This window comes from Leuresthes tenuis, unplaced genomic scaffold (genome assembly GCF_036924035.1).
Source record: "Leuresthes tenuis unplaced genomic scaffold, fLeuTen1.0.hap1 SCAF_16, whole genome shotgun sequence".
Taxonomy (NCBI): Eukaryota; Metazoa; Chordata; class Actinopteri; order Atheriniformes; family Atherinopsidae; genus Leuresthes; species Leuresthes tenuis.
Window position 1 is genome coordinate 10,210,768 of NW_027325370.1, and position 25,305 is coordinate 10,236,072.

A 25,305-nucleotide genomic window follows, 5' to 3' on the forward strand; every position below is an offset into this window, starting at 1 on the left:
GCCTGTCTAGGAGACAGACTTTGGTCGTGAGACTTTGTAGCAGTCGGGGGTGTGAATGTTCACTGCAGCCATGTTGCTGTTTATTAGAATCTGTGCCTTATGAAATATTAACACTTGCACCACAATTACCAAAGTGATTTTGCTCAACAGCAAGACAGAGTATTTGCAGCATTGCAGTAAGTTACAGGAGGCAGCAAAAAAAGATGTTAACGCTTTCTTTCGTAATGATATGATTATGCAACCACATATCTTCCCAAAGCCCCTGACAGAAACCCAGAAAACATCAGAATTCAAGGTCATCTACCTCATCAAATGGACATCAGCTGGGATGTAAGAGATTTCTTCTTTTTTTCTAAAATGAATCTCCATCCAAGATTAACACTGCAAACTTATAAAAAAGCTTCTCACCAATCTCTAAGTCCTTTGTGCACTTCTATTTTCTAGCCACTGTTGCCTATTGAAAGCAACGGCCCTGGTCTTGAGTACAAGGTGAGCTACCGCAAACTGGGGGTGGAGGATGTCTGGATGGAGGAACTGGTCAGAAGACCCTCCTTTGTTGTGAGGAACACATCCACTTTCATCCCTTATGAGATCAAAGTTCAGAGCAGGAACAGTCACGGCTGGGGCCCAGAACCTAATGTCGTCACAGGTTACTCTGGAGAAGATGGTGAGCTGGGTGTAATCATGTTATTAATATATTTCATTAATAGTTTCAGTGTTTCACGACTCAGCTCTGTTCTGCTTAACAACTATTGTCTAACTTGCACATCTGGCTTTTCTTGTAACTCGCTTTGAACTTCTTGTGTTATCATTTCCAATTGTGTCCTCAGTTGTCTTTTGGCATTGTCTGCGGGAAAATGTGTCAGGTTAAGTTCTTTTCTTTTTTCCTCTTTCTCAAGGTTTTAACCCTGTGCAGGTGTGCAGTAGTGACTTTTCCTCTCCTACGACAAAGAATAAAAGGAAAATACCACTGCTATATCTAGCAGGTGGCAGATAACCTTTGTATAAGAGAGAGCTGTCAAATTCCCACCTCTGTGTCAGAAGCTGTTGGAGATTTGACAGATCACAAGACACCGTATGCTGTAGGCCTATTGAGGCACAATAGCTGCTCCTCTGTCTCTGACATCTGCTGTGCTTTTATCTTTCCCTGCTACCATTACAGTAACATGTAGAAGAAAGGATAATTACTGGATTTTAATTTCATGTTTGGTGTTGTATTTCCCTCGCTCTTATTTCTATTACTTCTTTGTGTTCTGAATAGTAAATCATTCCAAGCTGAGTATAGTTTTTTTGCAGTTTTATGCCATGTCCATGTTTTATTTTTAGACTTTATTCAGTAAAAGTTAATGACTATACAACTTAAACAAAATAACTTTATTGGAAAAACTTTGTTTCCTTTCACATGTTTCACATTTCAAATCTATGTCATGGGTGATAGATTTGAAACATGTTGACAAAGGTGTTCCGTTGATCACTGTATGTCTGTATTTCTGACCTTCCTCTTCCGTCTTAAGTTCCGGCTGCAGCACCGCAGGACATAGCAGTGGAAGTGATCAACACCACTGTTCTGAGAGTTAGCTGGACCCCAGTTCCACCTGCCACAGTCCGAGGTCATCTGGAGGGCTATCATGTAAGATTTCCCATTCTGGAAGCATAGCTTGAAAAGGAAGAAGCTGCGTAGAATTGCCTGTAATTGTATATTTAACCTTTTTTAAGCAGGGGAAATTTCTTTGAGATCAAAGATCTCTAGCAAGTGTCCATGTCTCTGTAAAATAATATGTAGTAGTTACATGTGGATTGGTTTTACAGAAGTTGATGATACAATGATACCTGCCAATCAAAAAAGCACAAACTGGACATAGTTAGAAATGGTGTTATCATTATGGTGTTATCAGTATCCTGGGAACACCATAATGATAACACCATTGGTTTAATTTGAAGGCCTTTTTAAACCACTATTTTATTTTGGTATGGCTTCATAGCAAGTCCAGTTGAATAGTTGAATTGAACAGTTATGTGAGTCTACATATTCAACATGTAGAAATCTCGCAATATGTGGTTAAAAATCACGAGATGGCAGCGTATCGCAATGCTTTTGTTTTGTATACAGCACCATCAATGTCACAAGACGAACCACAGCCCATGTATATTAAAATGGGTAACCCATAACATTGTATACTTTTGTAAGCCTAAGCAAATATTTTTTTATATTTAAATGTGCTACAATTTACATAAATACTAACTCTAATCTTATTTCCTACCTCGATAACCATTTGTGGGTGACAACAAAGTAAAACCTCATTTCCAAGAAAAGTTGTGATGATGTGTCAAATGTAAATAAAACTAATTACAATCAAATTTCATAAACCAATATCTCAATACCAATAGAACATAGAAAACATTTCAAATGTTGACTGTGAGACATTTTACTATTTCAATATGAGCTCTTCTTAAATTCGATGGTAGCAACACATTTAAAAAAGTTGGAACAGGGCCGTGTTTAGCATGTAAAAACCCTCTTCTTTTAACAACAGCTTTTGGGAGAGGAATGTTGTTCAATTCTGATATTGGATTCCAGGGTCTTCCAGGCCAGTACTCAGACTCTTACTATGAAATATGTTAGGCCCTTACTCAAAAACTTGTGGTTTGGATGAGACCGTATGTTCCTCTAAAACCTGTTTATGCCTTTTTGGCATAGATGATGTCTTTCCAGATGTGCCAGATGCCAGTTTCACAGGCACCAATGTATCCTATTACCATCAGAGATGAAGCTTTTGATCAGAGCGTTGTTAACAAGAGGGATGGTCCCTCTCCTCTTTAGTCTAGGGTTTGCAACATCATTGATTTCCAATCAGACAATAAATGGATAGATAAATAAATAGATTAAATTGAGATTAACTTTTTTTTTGACTGCAGCGTTTTTGAATCATGTTGATGCATGTCTTCTAATTTTCATAATAGACTTCTAACCTGCAAGACCACGCAGTGATTACCATGACAGAATCACGGCTATTTTTAATGCAATGCTGCCTGTTAGTCCGAAGAGCACAGGCATACGTCATAGTTTTTTGTTTTTTTTGCAGAGTCCCTTCCACAGAGGTGTCTCCAGATTCTCTGAATCTGAAATTTACATTGAACAACATTATTCTGACATTTCTTCACAATTTGTAGATGCAGTGTTTTGAAGATTGCTGAACCATCTTTACTTAATGCTAAACATTGCATCACCGTATAGTCGAAGGGAAATAGAGCAGAACAAAAATATGTTTGAAAATATGCTGGTATATGGTGCTACTGATAATATGTTTACATTTAAGCTCCATTATTCAGTGTTGAGGCAGGCAGTCTCCTCCTGCACATGAACTTTAGTACTTTAGTACTATTTCTTTGAATTTGTTTACCATTTTATGTTTCTACTTTCTTACAGGTTCACTGGATCAGGAGAAAAAGTCTCCTGAAACCAGAGAAGATTTTACGTGAGCACCAGTCTATGTCTTTTTCTGGAAAGAGAAGTCATGCCATTGTGCCAGGGCTCGAACCTTTCTCTGAGTACAAGCTTACCGTTAATGTTTTTAACAAGAAGGGAAATGGACCCAGGAGTGATCCAGTCACCTTCAGTACCCCAGAAGGAGGTAAGGTGACACAAATCATACATTAAACAACCCACGGATGCTCCTTGTACACAAATAGTGCACAACAAAACCAAAAAAAGGTCAAAATATACACACTTAACCACTGCCAAACACATACCTACCAGGAACATGTGTACTTAAATATGTGCTTACTTCCCTTCACTAAATGCCGGTTATTGATTTTTAAGTCTTACTGTTTGCCTATGAAGCCAGAGATGGTATTACTGCTAAATACAGCTCCGATTTCTGGCCTGCTATGTGCTCTCCTGGTGGATAAGATCTGCAGATGGATTTGGGTGGTTACTCACTGGTCATAGTTTATGTCAAAAGAGTTTTAGAGTTTACACACCTTAGACATACTAACACCTCCATTGCACAAAGCCATATGTATGTGTTTGCGTGTGTTAATCAACTTACAGTATATTAATTCCCACAGAGAACTCTCTAATACTTGTTATGCAATGAGATTAAAATAAAGTTACAGCAGAACAGCGATATAAACAGTGTGAGATGGGTACATTTTATGAATGTGTGCAAGTAATATACAGTTAATAATTACACAAGTACATAATAAGACAGAAATATACACATGGCATAGATGGTAGTGCAAAGAGTGACAGTCGATAATTTTCAGTATATTCATATTAAAAAAGAGCTCTATTACAGTGAGATGGTGATTGAGTGAGTCATAAAGGGCCCTTTTTCAGTGACCTTTGACACAGAAGACTCCAGATTCAGACCAACAATAGTATGAGCTTTGTGAATAAGTTTACTGAGTCTGCTGAAATTTTGTGTCTCATAAATCTCTGATTTTTTTTAAATGATTCCTTTGAAAGGATTTATTTGAGCTTATCAATTTTTCTTCTACTTTTGCACAGCCTTTTCCTTATTTAACATGCCTTTCCTGCTTTAGTTAGTTTAGTAGTTAGTTGTTTTTAAGTTAATTCTGATTTTACATTCAAATCTGGTTTTATTTGTTTCTGTAGAGCACTTTATGACATTATTGTTATTATTGTTGTTATCATCATCATCATTATTATTATTACTGTTGCATTTACAGTATATCTGTTTCAGGAAATGCATTAATATTACTGTCTGTTGCGTAGTTCCAGGGTTAGTGCCCATCCTGACTGCCTCCAACTCTCAGAAAGACTCCATTTTGCTGGTGTGGGGACCACCGCTGGAGGAAAATGGCATCCTCTCTGGTTATCTTCTGAATCTCCATCACTGTATGTACACATATCATATTGTAAGGCCAACTGTCTATTGATATGCACTCTGTAGACCTTTGAACCGGTGTAGTCTTTTACACTCATAGATTTCTTTTTGATTTAGTTCAGTACTTTCTCTTGAGTGCGATCCATTGTGGCCAAAGCGAAAGGTGGTGGGTAGTATAAGTAAAGGGGAAGTAGGTTAAGAGAAACTTAAGATCAAAATCTGGAAGAGGTGGATTTGTGACACTATACGTTATGTTTACACCTGTAGGAGATTTGATTCCTATTTTCTTCATCCCTTTTCTCTCCTTTTATGTCTTGTCATACCAGACAGAAGGTGGCACTGTTCAACACTGAACACTCCACTACAGCCTGCAACAGCCTCGTTGTGCTTGCTTCTTTAGATTGCAGTTCAGCATTTATCTCATTGTTTCTTATCACATTGCAGATGGACTGCAGGTCTGTCTCCCAAAAATGAAAATGAAAGCCAATACTAGCTCTGCTTATTGTGTAGGTTTCATTGGAATTTATCTCTCCAAAGTTTTTCCTCATGCAAGAAAGCACCTTTATGTTTAAGAACATTTAAGGTGAACAAGTGAGTTAGGGCTTTCATTACGATCTGTCTATTTTTTTTTAAAGCCTACACTCTTGCTGGCTGACATTTCTGAAGTCTTTTGTGCAAAATGGAAGGCAGAGACAGCCCTGTGCCGCCTCCACCTGCACCCACGGAGTCTGGCCAGCTCTTCAATACTCTCTGTCACCCCTCTCCTCTTTGCTTTTTTTCTCATATCAGATGTCAGACTTTACACAGCTATTCCCACACAGTGCAATCTGTGGGTGTTGGAATGTTTTTTGGTTGAACTGATTCACCATGCACCTCAAGAGTATTTCAGATTCTGTTTATTGTTAATTCCATGAATAAAATATATGTTGTGCAGTATGTGCAGTCTGCATGTCCAGTTGGTTCAGGAAACTGCGGTGTGATTACCAAATGAGTAAGCTGCTGTCACTAGGAATGTAAAATATGCAGTGTTTTGTGCTGCACACAAATATCAGTTTTATAAAGCTACACAAAAGACTTGGCACCTCAGTTCTCCCCTGCAGTTCCAAAATTTTCACAGTAGTGACATCACTGAGCAAGCTTTCAGGTTAAGTGTGCCGCTTTTAGCAGCCTGCACACATACTGTACTTTGATTTATAATGTATGGTTGGTGATATGCTCTACTACAGTACTTGTAATTGCCACTGTTTTTATTTCTATTCCTTCTTTGTGTTTTCTCTTACCTCTTTGTCTTCTTTCTTCTTACCTGTTTTTCTCTTATGTTTATATTGTTCTTTCAGAAAATTCATGATGCCTCATCATTTCCATTTTCTGAAGCTTTTCTTTTTTCTTATCTTCTCCTCCTTCTCTTTATATCCTTTGCTACTTGTTTACACCCCCACCCTCTTGAGCTCTCTATTCCCCCTTTCATCTTCTTGCCTTTCTTCATAATGTATTCCTCTTCAACTTACCTGTCACGACTTGCACCTCCTATATACAGTTTCCGCATGAGCTGACGTGACATCTCTACCCCTTCCTTCCCTCTCCATTATTGACCCCCATTATCGTTGTGTTCCATTAACATACAACATGACCCAACAGAGATGACCTTTTCAGCGCTGATTCGTTTTAAGCTCATTGTGAACTCAACTGACCTGACATCTTTCTCTCTCGTCTGTAGTAAATGAGACTTCACTGGAGGTGATTGATTCTCAAGAGATGAACATCACAGGGGCTGACATCACCCAGTGGCAAATCTGGGGATTGAAAGAGGACAGCCTCTATCGCTTCCACCTCAGTGCCTGCACTAAAGTAGGGTGTGGTCCCCCACTGGCCCAGGAGAGCAGGACTGTGGCTGCAGTAGGTGAGCAAATGTAATAAGTTCTGTTAGTTCTCATGCATTGGCCAGCAAATGCAGACTGGTGATATTAAAATGGCAAAATTTTTTAAAATAAGTTGTTTTTGCAAGGGAGTGGATTTCATTTTAAATATAAATAGACATTAACTTTCACATATTTGCAAAAGTTTTCCTAAAAAATAACAGATCAGTTCAGTTCACAGAACCACTGTGGAGTCAGCTGAGAGGCAGTTACGTTTAATCATTAATCGACATGTTTGATGTCGCTAAAATATTATTATGTATTTTACAGGTAATTTGAAAAAATTTTCATGTTTTTGCCCTTGAATTGTATTCTAATTTAATTTTAGCGATTATGAACAACATTTGTATGTTAGTGGGCTGTATGTATTTACTGCTTTCTCGTCATTCTTGTTTAGACACTCAAAATCACATTAACTTCGTCAAAGTGTCTTGTAAAATACACAAGAAACATAAACCATATGATTTACAACAACTTCAGATGAATGGACTTTCTACTTGGCGTCTCTGGGAATGGAGAGGAGAGAAAATACCATCATCGCCAAGTTTACTTTTTCTTGTTGTTGTATTTGAATGGATTTTCAACGAATTTAGCAGCAAAAATGGTCAAAGATAAATATGTCACTGCACAACCCTGCCATAATTTCACAAATATAGTAAAATCTATGAGGAAAATATCTGTGCAATACTTCAGTAGACCTTTAGAATGCTAAATCTAACTCAGCTTTTATGTACATCAACAAATGCAAAGCCTTGTCTGCATCTGTGAATGTCCAGTCTGAGAGCCATTAGATGCATTATTTGTAAATGTGGTTGAGTAGAGCCTCGATGGGGAGATAAAATAGTTCTGTTTCAAAGAGCTGTCCTCGGGGCATGTTAGTCACAATGCGAGCAGAGAGATTTATGGTTGTCAGTAGCACAGAGCAGGGCTTCCATGAATTCAAGGACATAAACGGGTAGGCATGCAGTGACACTGATACAAAATGAATGCATATGAATTAGTGAGCGCCAGCTCTTAGATTTCACCTTTGTGACGGAGCTTTTAATGGTAGGATGGCTTGGCTGAATATTTGCCTAGTTTAGAAAAAAATCTGGACAAATAAGAGACTAACGTGCCTGAACTAAAACAACTAAGTATATTCCAGAGGATGTTTATTTGTGTCCTGATGTCTTTATTTGAAAAGTGAGTGGCTCAAATTTGAGAATACAGAAGCACTGGTTGAAACATGAAAAACAAGAATAGGAAAAGCAGAGAGAATTGATGACAGCAATTGCAAAACAAAGAGCAAAATGTTTCTTTTTTACTATCAGATCTCATTAGAAATCAGAGCAACAGAGGTACAACAGGTTGCACACTAGACAAAAAGCACAAAGGAGCATATACCTTGAAAGGCAGAAAATAACCAGCTCCTCCAGAGATGAAATTGCTTTCTTCCTGGTACAACGTTTGAGCCGTTGTTTATCACCAACACATTTTTAATTCGGATTGAATTCAATGTTAAACTTGAACATTTAAAATAGAGCCACAATAATCAAGGACTCATCTTCTTTGTAATCAGCGAATAATTTAGGAATCACATCAGAACATGCTGTACACTGATGTGGCGCAGTTATCCAACATAATGACAAGCAGAAAAATACGTATTTACGCCTGAAAAAGTTTCCTCAATCTAATCCAAAACTACCATAAGTCATTAACCTATAACAAATCCTATTCTACTGTTTGACATTTTATACAAGAAAAATACTTGTAATTTGTGGACTTGGGGACTGAGAAAACTCAGATTATGCAATGCAATTACTGGTTTAGCGTCACAAATATTCGCTGATCTCCTCTTTGCTGCTGTAGCCAGAATAGTGATGGTGCTAAGCTTGCCAATGGGTCATTTTACATGTTTGTGCATAATTGTACAGTTAAAAGATTACTATAATAAGGAATAGAGGTGTCAGAATGTATTATGGAGTACACAGCCAAATAAGTCTATACTACACGTTGTGGTTTAGGACCAAACCTGGTCAGACCTTGAGTTGATGTGACAAATTTGAGAATAAGGTGGTTTTCATTGTCCAAAGATAGAGAATGTTCTTGTGTTCAGGCCATTGTTGTTGCCTTTGACTGAGCTACTTGGACATTGAAATGCAGAAAACTGTTATGAGACCACCTGTCTGGGATTCAATGTCTTTCCTAGATATAATGCTACAAAAAATGTATTGTTATTGTCCTTTAGATAAAAATCATTCCTTGTTTCAACACATCCTTAAATTCTGGTTAGAAATAGAATAAGAATGTAGTATTTGCTTTATGAGGGAAAGCTAAGGTGTTTTTGCAGGACAGTGTCCTCTAGTGGTGCTCTATTAGAGGTCACTCCACCAGCCTCCAAATCCACAGTGTACCTTACGGATTACCCGTGCATGAATCTAGAAGCATGCTTGGGTTTGAAAGGATGAGCTGCATCCCTTCAAATGTGTGTCAGTCAGTGTGTGCACGTGCACATGTGTGTGTGTGTGTGCGCGCATCTGCTTGGCCTATAAACCTTGAAGCTGGCTTTCCACATATCTGTAATCTTCTGCTGTATTTCATTTTCTTTTCTTCCCTCTGAAGATTTGTCCCAGTCTCCAGCTGTGGCCCCTGTTCAGAACAGTATGTATCATCGCCTGCAGCTGATGTAACTAGTCAGCATAGATGTGTCGGTAGAGATAGACAAAGTTGTAGGCGTGTTGGTGTAGTTGGTCGTAGCCTCAGCAAAAGTTTGTCCTTTATGGTTGAACAAATGCAATCTTGGTGAATCCTGAATAGCAGTTCAGGAAAAACAGAAAATGTTTTTGTGAGAGAAACAGTGATGGCTATGGTTTGAATTTGCAATCTAGATTTTTTTTGTTTGATATAAACTTCAGGGGTAGACTGTCTGCTGTTATATATTTTTACCTGAACACCTGTTGTCATTAACATGGGTTTCCCTCTTGCTTTAACACCTTTTTGTAGTCTACAGAGTTTGCTTGTTGCACTGTACTGAGTATTAGACCTGACAGCACTGTAGCAGAAATCTAACAACTGAGGCTTCTCTCTCATTCCAGACTTCTACTCCTCTCTATCTGTTCCCAGCTCTATCCCAGGCAATTCAACTCATCCTCCTTTAGGTATATAGCTCACATTCACACGTACACAGCAAGTGATACCTGTGTTATCTCATCTTTACATATGTGAACATTCATGTCACTATAGGATTTGAGACATGGAGTCTCAATCTGTTGTCGTATCTGCTCTTGGTAGAGCAGTTGTGAGGAAATGCCAGCTTAATACAGAGAGAAGTCTAGATGTCATTCCCTCCTAAAATCTATATGTCTATCCTTTATGAGCCGAAATCCAGCTCCACCCAATTAAGTTTGGGGCCCGGAATTGCCTTCTGAACTTTCGTCTTGAAGGGTTTCTGCAAGATGCACTGTTCTCAAACTGCGGGGGATCCTATTTGCCTCTACTAATCCTCTTTCCCTTCCATGTCTTTCCTTTTCTCTGTGACTGTCTGTGGTTTCCTTTCCTCCTTTTCCCCCTTCTCCTATTTCTTCTCTTTATCAGTTCCCATCCTGTTGAACATAAGCTCTTATGTGAGTGATACCTTTGCCAGAATCAGCTGGACTGCCACAGAGGAGCAGGGGGACTCGCAGCTTTTTGTGGCTTATATGAATAATCGTAAGCTACTTTTCCTGTCCCCGTCTTGCTAAATATTGATTTAGCTATAGTTTTAGGTGGCATCGTATTTAGGCACTTGAGAATGTTTTTTTTTTTATTAACAACTAAAATGTATATTTTAAATTCTATGATCATTTATATCATTATTCCAAGATCTATTTAAAGATCTATTTATAAATAGTGCAACAGATATAGATGATAACTGGCAAAAGCTCTTCTTCTTTGATATCATCCTCCTTGTGCACTCCTTGTGCTTGGTTGTGTAGGTGATGGTAAATGGCACTTCTCAGAGGATGTAAACACTTCTCAAAGTTTCCACGTTATTGATGGGCTCAAACCTGGGACTGTGTACACTGTACGCCTCATGGTCAAGAAGCTACTTGATAATGCTAGCATTTTTGAAGATGTTATCCACACACAAGTTGAAGGTGAGGGGAGAGGAAGGTGTCCCTGTCCATATAGTTTGGTGTTATAGATCCCACAGTATCAATACTTTGTCAATAAACTGTGAGTTCTTCACTGTGGTGCATATGTCAATTTGTCCAGTTTTCTGGAATATTTTTTTGAGTTTTCTAAGTAATGCAGCTGAAGGGAAAGTGAGTTGAACACATTGTGAAAACATCCTCTCAAGCCTCAGTGAGATCAGCAAAAACCTTTTTCAGCTTTCACTTACAGATTACTTGAGGTGACTGTCAGACTTAAACGGACCCGTGTGTAAAGCTGATTGTTAAACTCTGTGTTTCTCTTTTTGTTCTCAGGCATGGCGAGTAAGGTGAGCGACTTTTCAACTCAGCGCTGGTTCATTGGGACCATGTGTGCTGTGGCACTACTCACCCTTGTGGCGCTCATTGTCTGCCTTGTGCGGAAAAACACAGGTGGCAAGTATGCAGGTACGCTGCCACCACAGCAACAAGCCATGTTCTCCATGGAAAAAGGTCAGTTAGCTTTGAGAAGGGATGTGTGCGCTTTTTGGTGGTTTTTTTCAGCTCAGAAAATGCGCAGTGCATGGACAAGATATACTTCAGACTTGGGAATGTGATGAAGTTATCTTTGACCTATTGACACCAGATTATTTGCTCAAGTCTGAAGCATGTAGGACACTATGCATCTCAGCTGTTCCAAGCCAAGGATCATCCATGTCATGCTTGCAGCTACAGTAGTTTTACTGCATATCCTGTTAGTTCTGCTTGGCACAACTAATTGCATGCCTTGTCCAGCCAGACAAATATCAGATGGCTTTGTTCACTCCTCCCTACCTCTCACCAGTGGAAATCTTTCAGGCGCTTCCATTGTACCTTTGTGCATTAAGAGACAGCTTCAGTCTCATAATGGTCTGTACCTGCAAAGAGTCTCTTTACTCAGTTTTTTCTTTTTTTTTCCCTCTCATGTTGCTGTTCTATCTTCTCCCCACCATCTCTACTCGACTTCTTTGCCTGTAGTAGCTTTTGACATGAAGTACTGAATATTTCATCAGCTTCTTTGGATCCCCCTTTTTCCCATCCAGTGCTTTTCATGAAACCCCTCTTTTGTCTCTCTCAAAAGCAACTGGTATTTGAAAAGCATATTTACACAAGGACCTGACAGCACTTTGTGTAGACACACAGAGGAGAGGCTCTCCATGTAAAAACTTAATGCAATGTTTTCACAGTCAGGTTTAGCTGTTCTCAAAGGCTTTTTTTGTTATGATTTTTTTCATTTAAAGCCTTATAATTGGAAACGATTCAATATAATTTATGTACTTAGCTTGAATATTAAGTTGTGGCTTGGTTTGTTTTCAAAAGGAAATCAGTGTTATAGGAGAAACAGAAGGGCTAATTGTGTGCTTTGATGTAATTGTCAGAGTAATATCTAGTTACATTTACAATAAGTATGAAAGTGCTGCTGTTTAACACTGGCGCTGAACCACCTGTCCTGCCCTTCCTGCAGTGAAAGAGAAGGAGGATCTCCACCCTGAATCAGAGTCACGAGAAATGAATGATGACACCTACTATGAATACAGGTGAGCTATATGCCTGTACTGCAGCTGACAGCTGCAATGCACATGTCTGATAATGAAATGTAGTTTCTGTTTGTATACTTTTTATGTCCTTAACATACATAATGTTGGAGCAATATTAACTTAACAAACACAAATGAAATATTTTCTGGTTAGAACACATTTTTGTCAAATGTCACAGTAATGCTCTTCCTTCCCATCTTAAAAGCAAACCAGGCATTCATGAGTTTTACCAGGATCAACCTGAAAGCCAGTGTTCTCATCATTTAATGGGCTAGGTAATCACATGATAGAATTAAGAGTAGTGTCTAACTCTCATCTTTAGCTCTGTCCTCTTTTAGTTTGGAATTATGTGTTTTTACTCTGTGATGACATTCTGATAGTTTATGTGTATGTGTATGTTTCTGCACTGCAGAGCGTGTGAGCAACCTTGTTCCTGTAGGCAACAGTAGGCTTTTTGGTGTTAGTATGTGTGTGTGTAGTGTAAAGTGTGTGTCTGTCAGCCATAGTACAAATATCGTTTTAAATAAAATATGTGGGTTGAATAGCTGGGTAGCTTTAATCATAAAGTCAAGTCATCCCTATTTTTGTGTAAAGACGTCTCATTTTGCCCCCATGCTGGTGAAAACTGACCAAGCACCTCTTACTGTAGATTTCCTGGAGAGCGCAGGAGCCCCCAGCAACATAAGAAAAAACATTTGATTATTTGGCAGTTGTGCTTTCAATGAATAAGTGATGAAGTGAGTAAGTGACAGATGCAGGTGTAATTAGACTTTGTAAAAAAGATGACTGCTTTGAGTTTCAGTAAAACACTACAATTGTTAGCACATAATTTCCTACATATTTTTACTGAGTTCAGCATAACATACTACTGTATTACCAATGAACCTCTGAACATTTTTGTTCCCCTTTCAATCAAGCTTATATCGATTAAGATTTATTTCCCTTCACATAATTCTTTATATTGACAGAAAGAGCATACTATTATATTTCTAGTGCAAGTTAGAAAACATAAGTAATGTGATAATTCCATTACTGATTCCCATATGATCCTACATTTTGTTTATAATATTTCAACATCTCTTCAATAGTTAATTTATTTATAGGTGCCACTTGACAACAAAGGCTATTTGAAGGGAAGTAAACAAGTTAATTAAGTTCAGTTAAATTCAAACCATTTCAATCTGATTGAGTTCAAACCAATTCATTACAGTTCAATTTAACCCAGTATAGTTCAATCAAATTCAATACAGTCCAATTAGTACTTAATAAATACTATTATGTAAAAAGTTGCAGTTCAGTTGTATTGACTATATTAGGAGCTAAGCAGTCAGTCCAGCTAGTCTTGGGGGTTTCTTCCATTTAGAGAAGTTTAAACACCATGTTTAGCCCATGTTTGAGTTGAAGTTTCACAGCTGGGATTATTTTCATCCCTGGTGATGCTGAGATACCTGACAGCTGAAGATTTACCTTGAAATTTATTTGCATGATCTCATGGCAGTACATATAAATATTGCACCACTTCAGGCACTCTAAATGTTTCATCAAAATGCATTTCAAGCTTTTGGCTTGTAATTTTTTCCATTAAAATGGTTATGGTTAGGTAACAGTGCAGGGCTCGGTGTCATCTTTTCGCATAGTGAAATGACAAGCAAAAGTACAAATGAAATACTAATACTGCATTTTTTTATCTGAATATGCAGATAAAACTGCAGTAAAAAATTTACTGAATTCCTAAAGGAATTTGCATGTTTTAAGAAAGAACAAGATGCAGTGATGAGAAGAGGAAACCACTGATAATGTCATATTGCATTTAGCTCTATACAAAGGACAGAATCTCATCAGGCAGGAGAAGTCATGGAGTGTGTTTGTGAGCCAGTGCAGTTTTTTTTACTCCAGCTATCTGCTTAGAATGCTTCTCATAACTGGCTTCATGAGGATGTTCACAGTACTGTCCCCCCAGAGTGCCCTTAGCCTTACTATGATGTTGTTTTTCTGGCTTTAGAGCTGGATTCAGGGCTCTCTTGTGCCCTTTGAATCTCTGAAGGCTATAGACCACCCACTGGTATGCCATGTGTCTGGGGAGCTGACAAATGGTAATTACGCTTCAGATGATTTCTCTTCAGAGACAGCAATCTACAGTTTTCCCCTCTGTCCACTGCTAGAACAGCAGGTCTCATAGCTGGAGCAGGTTGTTAGCGATCAGTGTTTTCTTGGCTAGTGTATGTGGGTTTTTTTTATATCCTTGCCTCCTTTTTCCTCTTCTTAACACCTCATCTTCTCATATTTTATTTGCAATTTGGGATAAAGCAACGAATGTGGGAAAGTTTTCCTCTCGACTCCTCATAACAAGAATAAATACAACTTTAGATACAAGGTGGAGAAACAGCCAGCTTGCACCTGAGGTGTCTATCTTGACCCCAAGCCAAGTCAGCTTGGGTCTATGGCAAGACAAATGCAATCACTTTGTGTCTGGTGATGTGCCCCATCACCACCCCTTAAATCTTTGCGAAACTGAAGAAAAGTCTTTTCACAGAAACAGGTGAAACTGAGTTAAATACCGACCAAGGTCTCAAGTGGGCTGGGGCTCAGTCTCAGCCCCATTTTATCACTTTATTCAAAGTCACTGTGGGCGGGCGGCGGCTGTGGCATTCCACTGCTCTTAGATAACAGCCACTTATCTTCCGTGCTCTAGAGTCATCAGAAAAAAGAAGGTTTGATAAGAGCTGAAATGCAGACCTTATGTGGCTTGCATCTCAAACTGTCTCATGAAATGGGATAGATAAGATTAGTTATTAAAAATGCATGTGACGCAGACCCAATTTGTAATCTTACTTTGTGCAATGGCTCTCCGCTAATATCTTGCTCAAAAATGTTGTGCTTGTAGTTGACACAGACGTCAACTACAATATACCTCAAATGACACTATCATGTACTTATGAGCCACCTGGATGTTTGTGAGCGTTTGTGCTTTGTGTTGTGAATACAAAACAAAAGGGGGAAAGAGGTGTTGGCAAAATTCATAGTTAAGAGAATAAGAAAAAAAGGACAGGGATAAAAAAATTTCAGTGCTTCGAGGTGACCTCACGTCTTGTAGAGAGACACCTGCGAGTTGGCCAGTTGCCCAGCATGAAATTGGCATCTAATCTCCTCGGCCTGTGTGTGGGCCCCTGGGAATACCAGGAATGACAGGCTGTTTGTCTGGGATTGCATACATCCCACTTCTTCTCCAACCTTCCTTCTCCCAATTTCAGCCTTCAAACCGAATCCACCCCACCCCAACACACACGCACACACACGTCCCCTAGTTGTCTGTCTTACTCTCTGCACTCTGGCAATTTTCATCGCTGGCTCTAAAGAGATTTGAAATTGCCTTTGGTCCTGGAGCCTTGGCAATTAGCAATTAGTGAAGTGATTGTAGAAAGGCCTCCCCGCCTCCCTTGTGCTCCCTTTCCTGCTGTGCAGCCGCTGTATCCACCCCTGCCAACTGCCTGTAGTGATGCATTGAAAATATAAGAAGCTGCTTTGTGAGTGGGAGCCTGCGTGTCTATTAGTGTAGTCAAGCATTTGATATTCTATATGTACTGTACAGTCTGCATTAGCTGGTCTATCTGTGTAGCTTTTGATTATACTGAATAAAGTATATATGTTTGTATGCGATTTGTTTATGCACTGCATCACTGACCTCAGTTATCCTTCTGTCATTAATGGCAGTGACAGCGATGAAAAGCCACTGAAGGGCAGTAGCTTGTGTTCCAGAGATGACGCAGTCGAGGACAATGTCAGCAGAGACAGCCTGGTTGACTACGCAGACGGACCAAGAGAATTCAATGAGGATGGTTCATTTATTGGAGAATATTCTGAACTTAAGCACAGGGGCTCTGTTAGCGAACCCAGCCAAACCAACACTGTAACTGCATAAAGCCAGACTAAGACTGAAACAATCTTCTTATCCTCTTAAAATACATTTTAAATTCTGCTTTTCCAACATGAAACAGAGTTTGAAATTGAGGAAGATTTTGCAGCTAGCAGGAGTTTTGCCTTGGGCCCATTAGGGACATCTGTTGTAAACATACATGTGACGAACGTGTAAATTATTGTAAGTCCAGTAAAAGAAAAATCTATATCTTGTTAGAGTTTCAGGGTTTTATTAATGAAAGCAAAATGTTTTTTGAACCTATCAGACATAATCACCAACAATCTACATTCACTTCATACAGTAACAACTAATGATCAAAAATTATTTTTCATAAAGTAAAAAAATGCTAAAATGGTAATATATGCGTATTTTTTTTAACAGCATATGAAAATAACACATACCACATACATGTCGATGTATGCTAATTCACTGATGATCTACAGTGCAGAGTGTAGTATTTATTTATAACAGATACACCCTTCACAGATTACCAATATCAAGATGAATATATGTATCAAGTAGTTCATACTTCCCCTATCTCATACTGTACATTTTCAAATGTTTTTGTTTATATGGAAATGTGTGAGCATTGATGATTTGCCATTTTTTATTATGAATTAATCTTGTTGTTTTATATGGATGTATAAAACATGTTCTTTGTGTTTTTATAGCAATCAAACGACAACTACAACAATGTACGGGCAATGAGAAGACAAAACAAAATCTTGATGTAAATGTTGCAAGACTGTTATGAAATTTCAGCTGGGATATCAGTTTGTCAGCACGAGGGAGGAAGTCAAGTATATTCCTGTATTTATCTCTGGAGTGCAACCGTGAATATGTTGACTCAGAGAATTTTTCCAAACTAATAGGTGAATAAAGCTTTCACTTTTGGTTCTCACCTGTTCAGGAGGGACAGTACAGCAGTTTGTCACACTGATACTCCTACTTACAAAGTTTTAGGATTTATTTAGGTAACAATTGTGCAGGATAGGTCACTTCACATTTTTTCATATCAATTAAAAAAAACTAAGGAGCAGCTGACAGGCCTGGCTCATAGAACATCTTATGTGGTGTGCACATATAACACAGGATTCAGGAATGCGTTCACCAATTTATTTGTTACAAACTGGTAGGTCAGTGGTTTATTGGTTGGTGAATGATTTTAATCTAAACATGAAAAGGAATACCAGGATACATCTAGACAAATGGTTGCAATGGTTTGGAGGGAAACGCTTGTGCACGCCTCAAGGGTAGCTGGTTGGAGCTGTGATTTTAGGTTAGATGATGTAATACAACTTGTGATTTAACCATCAGGTAATTGAACTTTTAGTTATCTTGAACTGATAACTGATAATAGACCTACATAAATGTGATACATGATGCAAAGCTTGCATAATTCATAGTGCTAAAATATTAATCAAGAATATAACTTAAATGAAGCTGAGATTGGACCAATTCAACAGGATTATTTAACTGATATAAGTAAACAGGACATCAATGATTCCAACTACAAAGTGCTTGATATTTTACTGCTGAGATGCTGATTTCTTTTTAATATTTACGATTAAAGGATCCCCTTTAAGATGCAATGACCACCTTCAAAGAGAGGATGACTCTTGTGGAAACCACTGCATAATCTAGTCAGTATTTGAGGATGAGAGTACTTTGCCTTTAGAAATGCAAACCACACGTACCTTTGACAACCAAACTGCATTTCATACCATTTCCTCTGAGGATAATAAAGGCAATGTGAACAATGTAAAAAAGCAGTGGTCAGCAATAAAGATAGACAAACAGAGATGGTCATGTGGATGGAAGTTTAGCAATGAAAGCCAACTTGGTCATTCTTTTTCATATGACTGAACCAGTCCCATTGATCCAATTATTTGAATCAAAACTGTACTTGATCTTCCATTCATGTTCTGGCAGAGGGGGGATATTGCAGCCTGAGTGAGGCAAATATTCTAAATAACAAAGATGACAGATGTTGACAAATCCGGTAATTGACTATTTGAAATTAACCTGAGAACCTGACAAACTGCCTTAGGGGAAATATCTGCATCCACCCTTGTTCAAGCATGTTTCCAACCGGCCTTGCACAAGTTAGGCTCATCACAGCTATTTATCTAATCTCATGTTCCTAGTCTGCTACAACACTGTCTCTACAGTTCTGATGCTGTGCAAAAGTTTTGTTTCCATGATTTTAAACCCATTTGTTCAATTTGAAAATGAGTGGTCAACTGACAAGAAACAAATGAGCACAATGATCATAAGGTCAGGAATCAGGACAAAGACAGGAAGAAGGGCAATCAAACATTCAACGGAAGTAGAACTGGTGACACCTACAGCTTATATGTACCTTTCGTTTTTATAATATAAATAGGGTTTAAGCACCTCTCTTCAGATATTTTACCTCATATCCAAAGTTACGTGGTCCAAGAGTAGACCTTTGTGGAATGTGGTGGGAACTCGAGAGGAGCCATCTTCCAAGTTTCAAGTCTGCGTGCCATCTGAACAATTAATATTTAAAGGCAAAGTAGTTACAAAAGGTGGTATTAAGTCTCTTTATTATAGCAACCCCCTCTCTGGTTAACTTCACTATCACAATTAAACAGCTTGGAGCTTTTAAAAAATTGCTCCAAATTTCTAAAATAAACCAAAAAGAAACATGTAAACTAAACTCTAATTTTTTAATCATATAATACATTCAAATGCAGCACATGCCCACAGTTACAGCCTGATCTAGGTCACAGTCAAAGCATATTACAAGCCTGGTGGACCACTAGATTTGTTGCATATCTATAAAACCTATTTGAGCCAATTTTCTGTCATTTTAAAAGCACAGATTCCTTGCAGCTGTATCCTGGATATACCCTGGTGATCTAGTTATAATCAAACCAGACTTGGGATGGATTAGTTGAAAAGCACTCCATGCCTCATGGCAAGATAAAGGTCATTTAAAGAGATAATCCCTGTATTGTCAGGGATTACGCCCTCATCCGTTTTAAAATTGCATTCTCTGTGCAACGTCAAAACTTCTAAACACCAACAAATGATTACTTGAGTCAAAGCCGCTCTGAGTGTCAAACAAGCAGCTTTTATTCTGTAGTAAATCTATTTTTAGGACTTGCAGGTGACCCTTCAGAGGTTACAATAGTAATATTTTCAAATGATCAGAAGGATATCAATCGCACCTAAATCCTTGTCAAATGGAACAGCCCTGCTTGTTGCATTGTTTGGGCTCATGTTATCATGGTAGATGGTGCATCCTATTACACAGCTTAGATCTGAGCTCCAAGTAGATCAATCCCTTTCAGTTGATTTGATCGGTGTTGATTTTTAGGCCAAGTGCTCTGGAAATTGCCTGGTGGGTGGAAATCAATAGCATGCTCATACGCTGTGAGTTGTAGTCAGACTTATATCAATTTTTAAAACAACCAAAGCCACAAGGACAGGACACCATCAAAAAGAGCAAGAAGGTTTAGAGTTTTCTCAGGGTGCTACATGCTGTGTTTACGCTACAAGTACCCAGAGAGCAGGACAGTAACAGGACGACCATGAAGCTCCCATCAATATTGAACATTCTCGGGTTCATGGACAGGGTAATAGTGACAGGTGTGTCTTATGATGCTCTTAAGGAAGACTCCTTTTGCCATCTTTTGAAGTAAGCAAGGTAAACCATAACTTCAGAGAGAAATCAATAGAAGTAAAACCAACATCATAGCTTCTTCTTTTTAAAGATTTTTAGTGCAAAACACAAACGCTCATGGCCAGTCTGTGAGCACCCTATAAGAAAAAGATGTATAGGTTTGGTGAGAAAAAGAGGACTTAGATTTTGAGTATTGAAGATTATCAGACAGTCTACTGTGCAGTGAAACATGTTGTAGTTTATGACTCCAACACTATATGTTATTTTCTAGGCAATGTATGAAATGAAATACATTGTAATTCTAAGCACAATTGCAAGCAAAATTGAGTATTGCAAGTGGGTGGTGTAAAGCATTAATGTCTGTAGATTACTTTTAGAATATTGTCGTGGGAACAGTCTAAAATTAATTTTTTTCAATAAAACTTTCGAACCAGTTTCTTCAATAGACTCCATCTTTAAAAATAAAAATAAAAAAAGGTGTGATTCAATTTCCATCCATTTTCTACACCTGGAGTGTGTGGGTGTGTGTGTGTGTGTGTGTGTGGGGGGGGGGGGGGGGGGGGGGGGGGGACCCTGCCTCTCGCCCATTGCCATTGGGCGAGAGGCAGGGTCACCAGTTCATCACAGGGCCACACAGAGACAAACAAGGCAAACAACCACACCCATTCACTTCTAGGGTCAATTTAGAATCTGCTATTAACCAAACGTGCATATTTTTGGATGGTGGGAGTAAGCTGAAGTACCTGGAGAGAACCCACGCAAACACAGGAAGAACATGCAAGCTCCATAAAGAAAAACCCCAGCTGGGATCCGAACCAGAAACCTTCTTGCTGTGAGTGCTAACCACCACACCACTGTGCAGCCCCATTGAGTCAAATTGTCTTGGGTGAAATCAGTTTCAGCACAGTAGCAACTGGAAGAACTGTCATCTAATTTAAGTGTTCCCTCACTGTCTTTGCTAATTTTTTTGTCATCTCAACATGGTGCAATACTCACCTTCTGCTAAAATTCAATTTGTCTCACCAGAGATCAAATGGAAGCGAATGATTCTGCATACAGAGAATCCTTTTAGAAGGCTATTATTTCCCCAGTAAACTGCTTTAGATGCAAGCCCAGTTACACTGAAATGCCAGCCAGCAATTGAGTGGATGTTTGTGTGCGTGTGTGTCTTTTTCAGTGTGTGAGCAGGAAGAAGAAGGGACACTCAGCCGTGGCAGAAACTAATGAGACATGCATTGGTAATATGATTACAAAGTCAGCATGGCTATGTCACTGACCAGAGGGGCACTTTGGTAGAGACATGAGCACAGAACAAAGTGTGCACTCATATGTATAGTTCTAAATTAGATTGCGGTTCTTGTAAGTGAGTGGCAACCGGTGCAGATCATGGAAATTAAGCTTGCATGCTCTGGTTTACATACTGACACTTAGAGAAACACTATATAGCTTGATGAATGATGATTTCAAACTACTCAGGTGTGTGTTTCATGAAAGAACGTCATCTGGGCCCTTTTAAGGTCAACACTTTCTGAGTTTGATCCAGAAAATGATTTCATCTAGGCTACTGCTGGAAGTTTAGATGAGGCACTTGTAAGTGCTGTGTGGGTGGAAAATAATTCTCACCTTCCTTCTTAGCTAAGGGCTGTCAAAGCAACATCTTGGCACAAGCCACAATAAAAACACAAAAGTCTGCTCAAACTCTTGACTGAATCATGTCACTGTGGTCACTTAACTGTAGTCACATCTAAATCTGCAGTTTTTATTTGCTCATGATCATTCCACCTGCAGTGATATTTTAATGTTATTTTTAGTGTATTGACAAGCTTGTACAGAATGAGTCAATTGATCTACAGTTGCTTTTTCCTTTCCATGCCTTAATCAAACTCAAGTGTTGCACAAACAACAGCCTCCTAAAAAGACAAATCAAGCTTGAAACCCAATCTTTGTGTTTGTTTTTTGTATTTTTTTTTATCAAAGTTCAAAAGGCTGCCAGAAGCATAAGATTAGTTGATTGAACACAATGAGTGCACCTCCTGTTCCTTACAAGCTAATTAAAAGCGCTGTTTCGGTTTGCTGATGTCTTTTAATTAGTAAGTGATGAGCAGTTCTGGATATCAAAGAGAAAGGAGAGACACTTCAACATTGGTTCTTGTTTTTCAAAAGTAAATCTTTTTCTGTGAATCCACTCTGTGGTGTGTCTGCTGTGGAACATCACTCCTGAATTATTCATGAAACCTTCATTAAAACACCTCAATTTGCATAACACATACGGGTTGCATAGGATACATCAGGGCTTTTGATCCTAGTGTACATGTCAAATAATTTAACACGGAACTGGACCACCAAAGAGCCCAGGAAAGCTTGAAACATGTTCAGAAACTGATGAAAAACCATACTCCGCTTTAACTTTATAAATGAGGAATTATCATGCAGGGATGTAAGTGGGTCAGCATGGACTCTTGTGCAGTCAGTAGATAAAGTAAAATAAAGGAGTTATGATTTGTGAGGACATTAGTGTTCATCTGAATAAACCGCTGTGTTGATTTATCATAATAATCCTTTTGATGGAAGCAGTGACAGTTTGTCAAATGCAACTTTCCAGATGGAAATATAATGATAGAACAAATCTGGTTTCTTTTCCATTTCATTCACACCAGTTTGCAGTTCCACACCAATCCACCCCCACCCACACATGTTGGTGCATACTTCATATTATAAATACTTTGCAAGGTGCTTCACATTGGCTACGGAAATCAGGCTAATGGGCACAAACAGTGTAAACATGTGTGTCACAGCTGAGTGTTGTTCATTTTCCCTCCAACCAGGGAAACATGAATATAGTTGCTGTCTACTACACATAGATAATAGCTAATACACAGTAATACACAGTAGCATGACATACAGATTCTAAAAATTTCTTCACACAGGTTTGTGTGGCAAATTCTGTCTGTGGACAAATGCAGCTGTAGCCACAAGCAGACATAATGCGTTCAAAATGCCAATTTGTCGAAATGGTAATCTGGAACAATGTTTTTAAAATCCAAGTTTGGCATGATGAAGAGATAATGTGTTGATCTTTTACATATTATAGTGGTATGTTATGTTCATATCACACAGATTCAATTGTATTTGTGCAGCAACCAGCCATGAAGATTTTACCAAAATAAATTCAGATAATGCTGACAAAAGCTATCTCAAATCCTGGCTCATTGTTATTATTATTTGAAATACTGTGCATGCTCTAGTTCAGCTCATAAAAAAATATTTGCTGGCTGCATCTGTCAGCCATATGTATGCTAAATGCCTTCAGCTCACAATCAACAACAAAAAGGACATACATACAAGGTTTCATAAGGAAACACTTCTCAACCCTCCATTTTTCTGTTTTAAAGCATCTTCCCTCAGGCTAGCTCAAATTATATAAGATTTGCTTTTTTGAAGACTGGAAGCAAATTGACATGCTAATCTGTTACTGTGACAGTATATTGAATACCTCATTGTGCATGTTGTTGAAACAGCTTATTATTTTAGTTGATGGCCTCTTAAGATTTTGAAGACCTCACTGTAATGGCATTGAACAGTTAACACTAAGCCAGTTGATAGTGACTTGACGATAAACAAAACACTTTTTTTCACCTTATCCAAAGAAGAGGGGAAATTGTTTAGAATATTGATAAAAAAAACTTTGATCCATGATTTGTATATCATTAAACTATCTATTCAGCTGTAAACAAATCAAAGACAGGACATAAAACTGAGAGTAAGAAATGTTAAAAGTCATTATGAGTTTGAGCACAGCAAAACATTTGAAATACATTAGGACACAGCAAGAAAAGACATAATATAAAGTTTGCCATTCTGTGACAGGCTGCACGAATAGTTCAACAATTTTTTCTGTATCATCTACACTGCATAATGTAATGCCAAATATCTAAGAATCCATAGAAAACTGTGTAAATTAGGCACATGGCAGAAAACCAATATGGAGTCTTGATACTTTAGGCCCTTAGGTGCATTTAAGAGGCACAATTCTGTTGTGTAAATTATTATTTGAATGTCAAAGGAAAACTACTGAAAACTTCTGTCATCGACAGTTCATCACAGCATCCATAAATTGCAAGTTGAAAAGCAAATACAAACAAAGTCCAGAAACGATGCTGCACTCTTTTGTGGTGCTTTTGTAAGATGAGGTCAAGTGCACAATTGTGTTGAGGTTTGACTAACAAAAATGTGAAGTGAAAGGAAACTTGTCATAGCCTTTTTCATACAGCTCAAAAGGATTTGCTTTAATTCTTTTTTCATCGAAGGTCTTGCCTATTTCACCAAGTCGACGCTAAATCACTGTCTGTGGTTAAATGGTGAATCATCCTTTGTGGGGTTTTTTTTCTACAAAGCTTTTTACAAGGTGTTTCTCATTCACCTCCTAGACACTCAGAGCTTCTATCATATGCAGTGTCTACACTCCATACATGCTGTTCTTTTTCTCCTCTAGTCTCCTCAGTCTTAAACCAGCAACAATATGGAGGACAACGTTGTGTTTCAGTGTCTTGCTCAAGGACACCTCATTATGTGCAGGGCCAGGAATAGAACCATCAATTCTGACTGGTGGAAAAGAGCTCCATCGCCTGAATCTCAGACACCCTTAATATGATTACTCCAAATTAAGGCAGTCAGTCCACTAAACGCACCTGCCTGCAGTCCAAATCAGTCACACTTTGAAAGTATTTGAAGCATTATGAATAAAGATACTATTAGAGAAGTTCAGAACTTTAGAGCATCTCAAACCACTTGTGATACAAGTATTTTGAACATGTTGCTGGTTTCAAATTCAGGTAAGCATGGTCATAAAGCTAAGCTAATACATCAACTTATCTGATACCTGTCAATGAACTTTAGCAAAGCAGACAAGTCATAACTGCGTGCTTGTGGGATTTTTTTGTTTCCCCTGCCATTGAGTTATCGCTTGTCAATTTCATTGGAGGCAAGAGGATAATCAATAAAAATGCTAACTAAAACTCGTGCAAAAAGCATAATTTGGCCAAATAGTATCACACAATCGACTCTTACATTCTGGTGGAACGCCATCATGAAAGCCTGCACTTATTACTGTAATGGCTGTCTCCTGCTCCACACCATGAAAAGCTGATCCTTCTGCATGCTGTGTAACATCAGTGCTGAACGTTTAAACACATGCACATTTATTTTTTTGGCTTCTTTTTTTCAGTGATTTAATTTCCCTTTAAGACATGAACACATTTGTCTGATACAAGCTCAGGTTAATACTG

At 38.4% G+C, this 25,305-nt stretch overlaps 1 protein-coding gene across 8 annotated transcripts in view; it reads left to right on the plus strand.

The window, feature by feature from the left end:
- chl1a (cell adhesion molecule L1-like a) overlaps positions 1-17,237 on the plus strand; it is a 46,594-nt gene extending 29,357 nt beyond the window's left edge. For 3 of the 8 annotated variants that reach the window (XM_072367504.1, XM_072367502.1, XM_072367503.1), the window contains exons 18-28: positions 260-330; positions 445-667; positions 1,515-1,630; positions 3,428-3,632; positions 4,739-4,861; positions 6,568-6,750; positions 9,368-9,406; positions 9,841-9,903; positions 11,212-11,388; positions 12,380-12,452; positions 16,164-17,237. In XM_072367504.1, coding sequence (XP_072223605.1) covers positions 260-330; positions 445-667; positions 1,515-1,630; positions 3,428-3,632; positions 4,739-4,861; positions 6,568-6,750; positions 9,368-9,406; positions 9,841-9,903; positions 11,212-11,388; positions 12,380-12,452; positions 16,164-16,371 — 1,481 coding nt within the window. In that variant the 3' untranslated portion in view covers positions 16,372-17,237. The remainder of the gene's footprint in view (positions 1-259; positions 331-444; positions 668-1,514; positions 1,631-3,427; positions 3,633-4,738; positions 4,862-6,567; positions 6,751-9,367; positions 9,407-9,840; positions 9,904-11,211; positions 11,389-12,379; positions 12,453-16,163) is intronic. The other 5 variants (XM_072367506.1, XM_072367507.1, XM_072367505.1 and 2 more) reach the window with 5 other exon arrangements.
- The last annotated feature ends 8,068 nt before the right edge of the window (positions 17,238-25,305 follow it).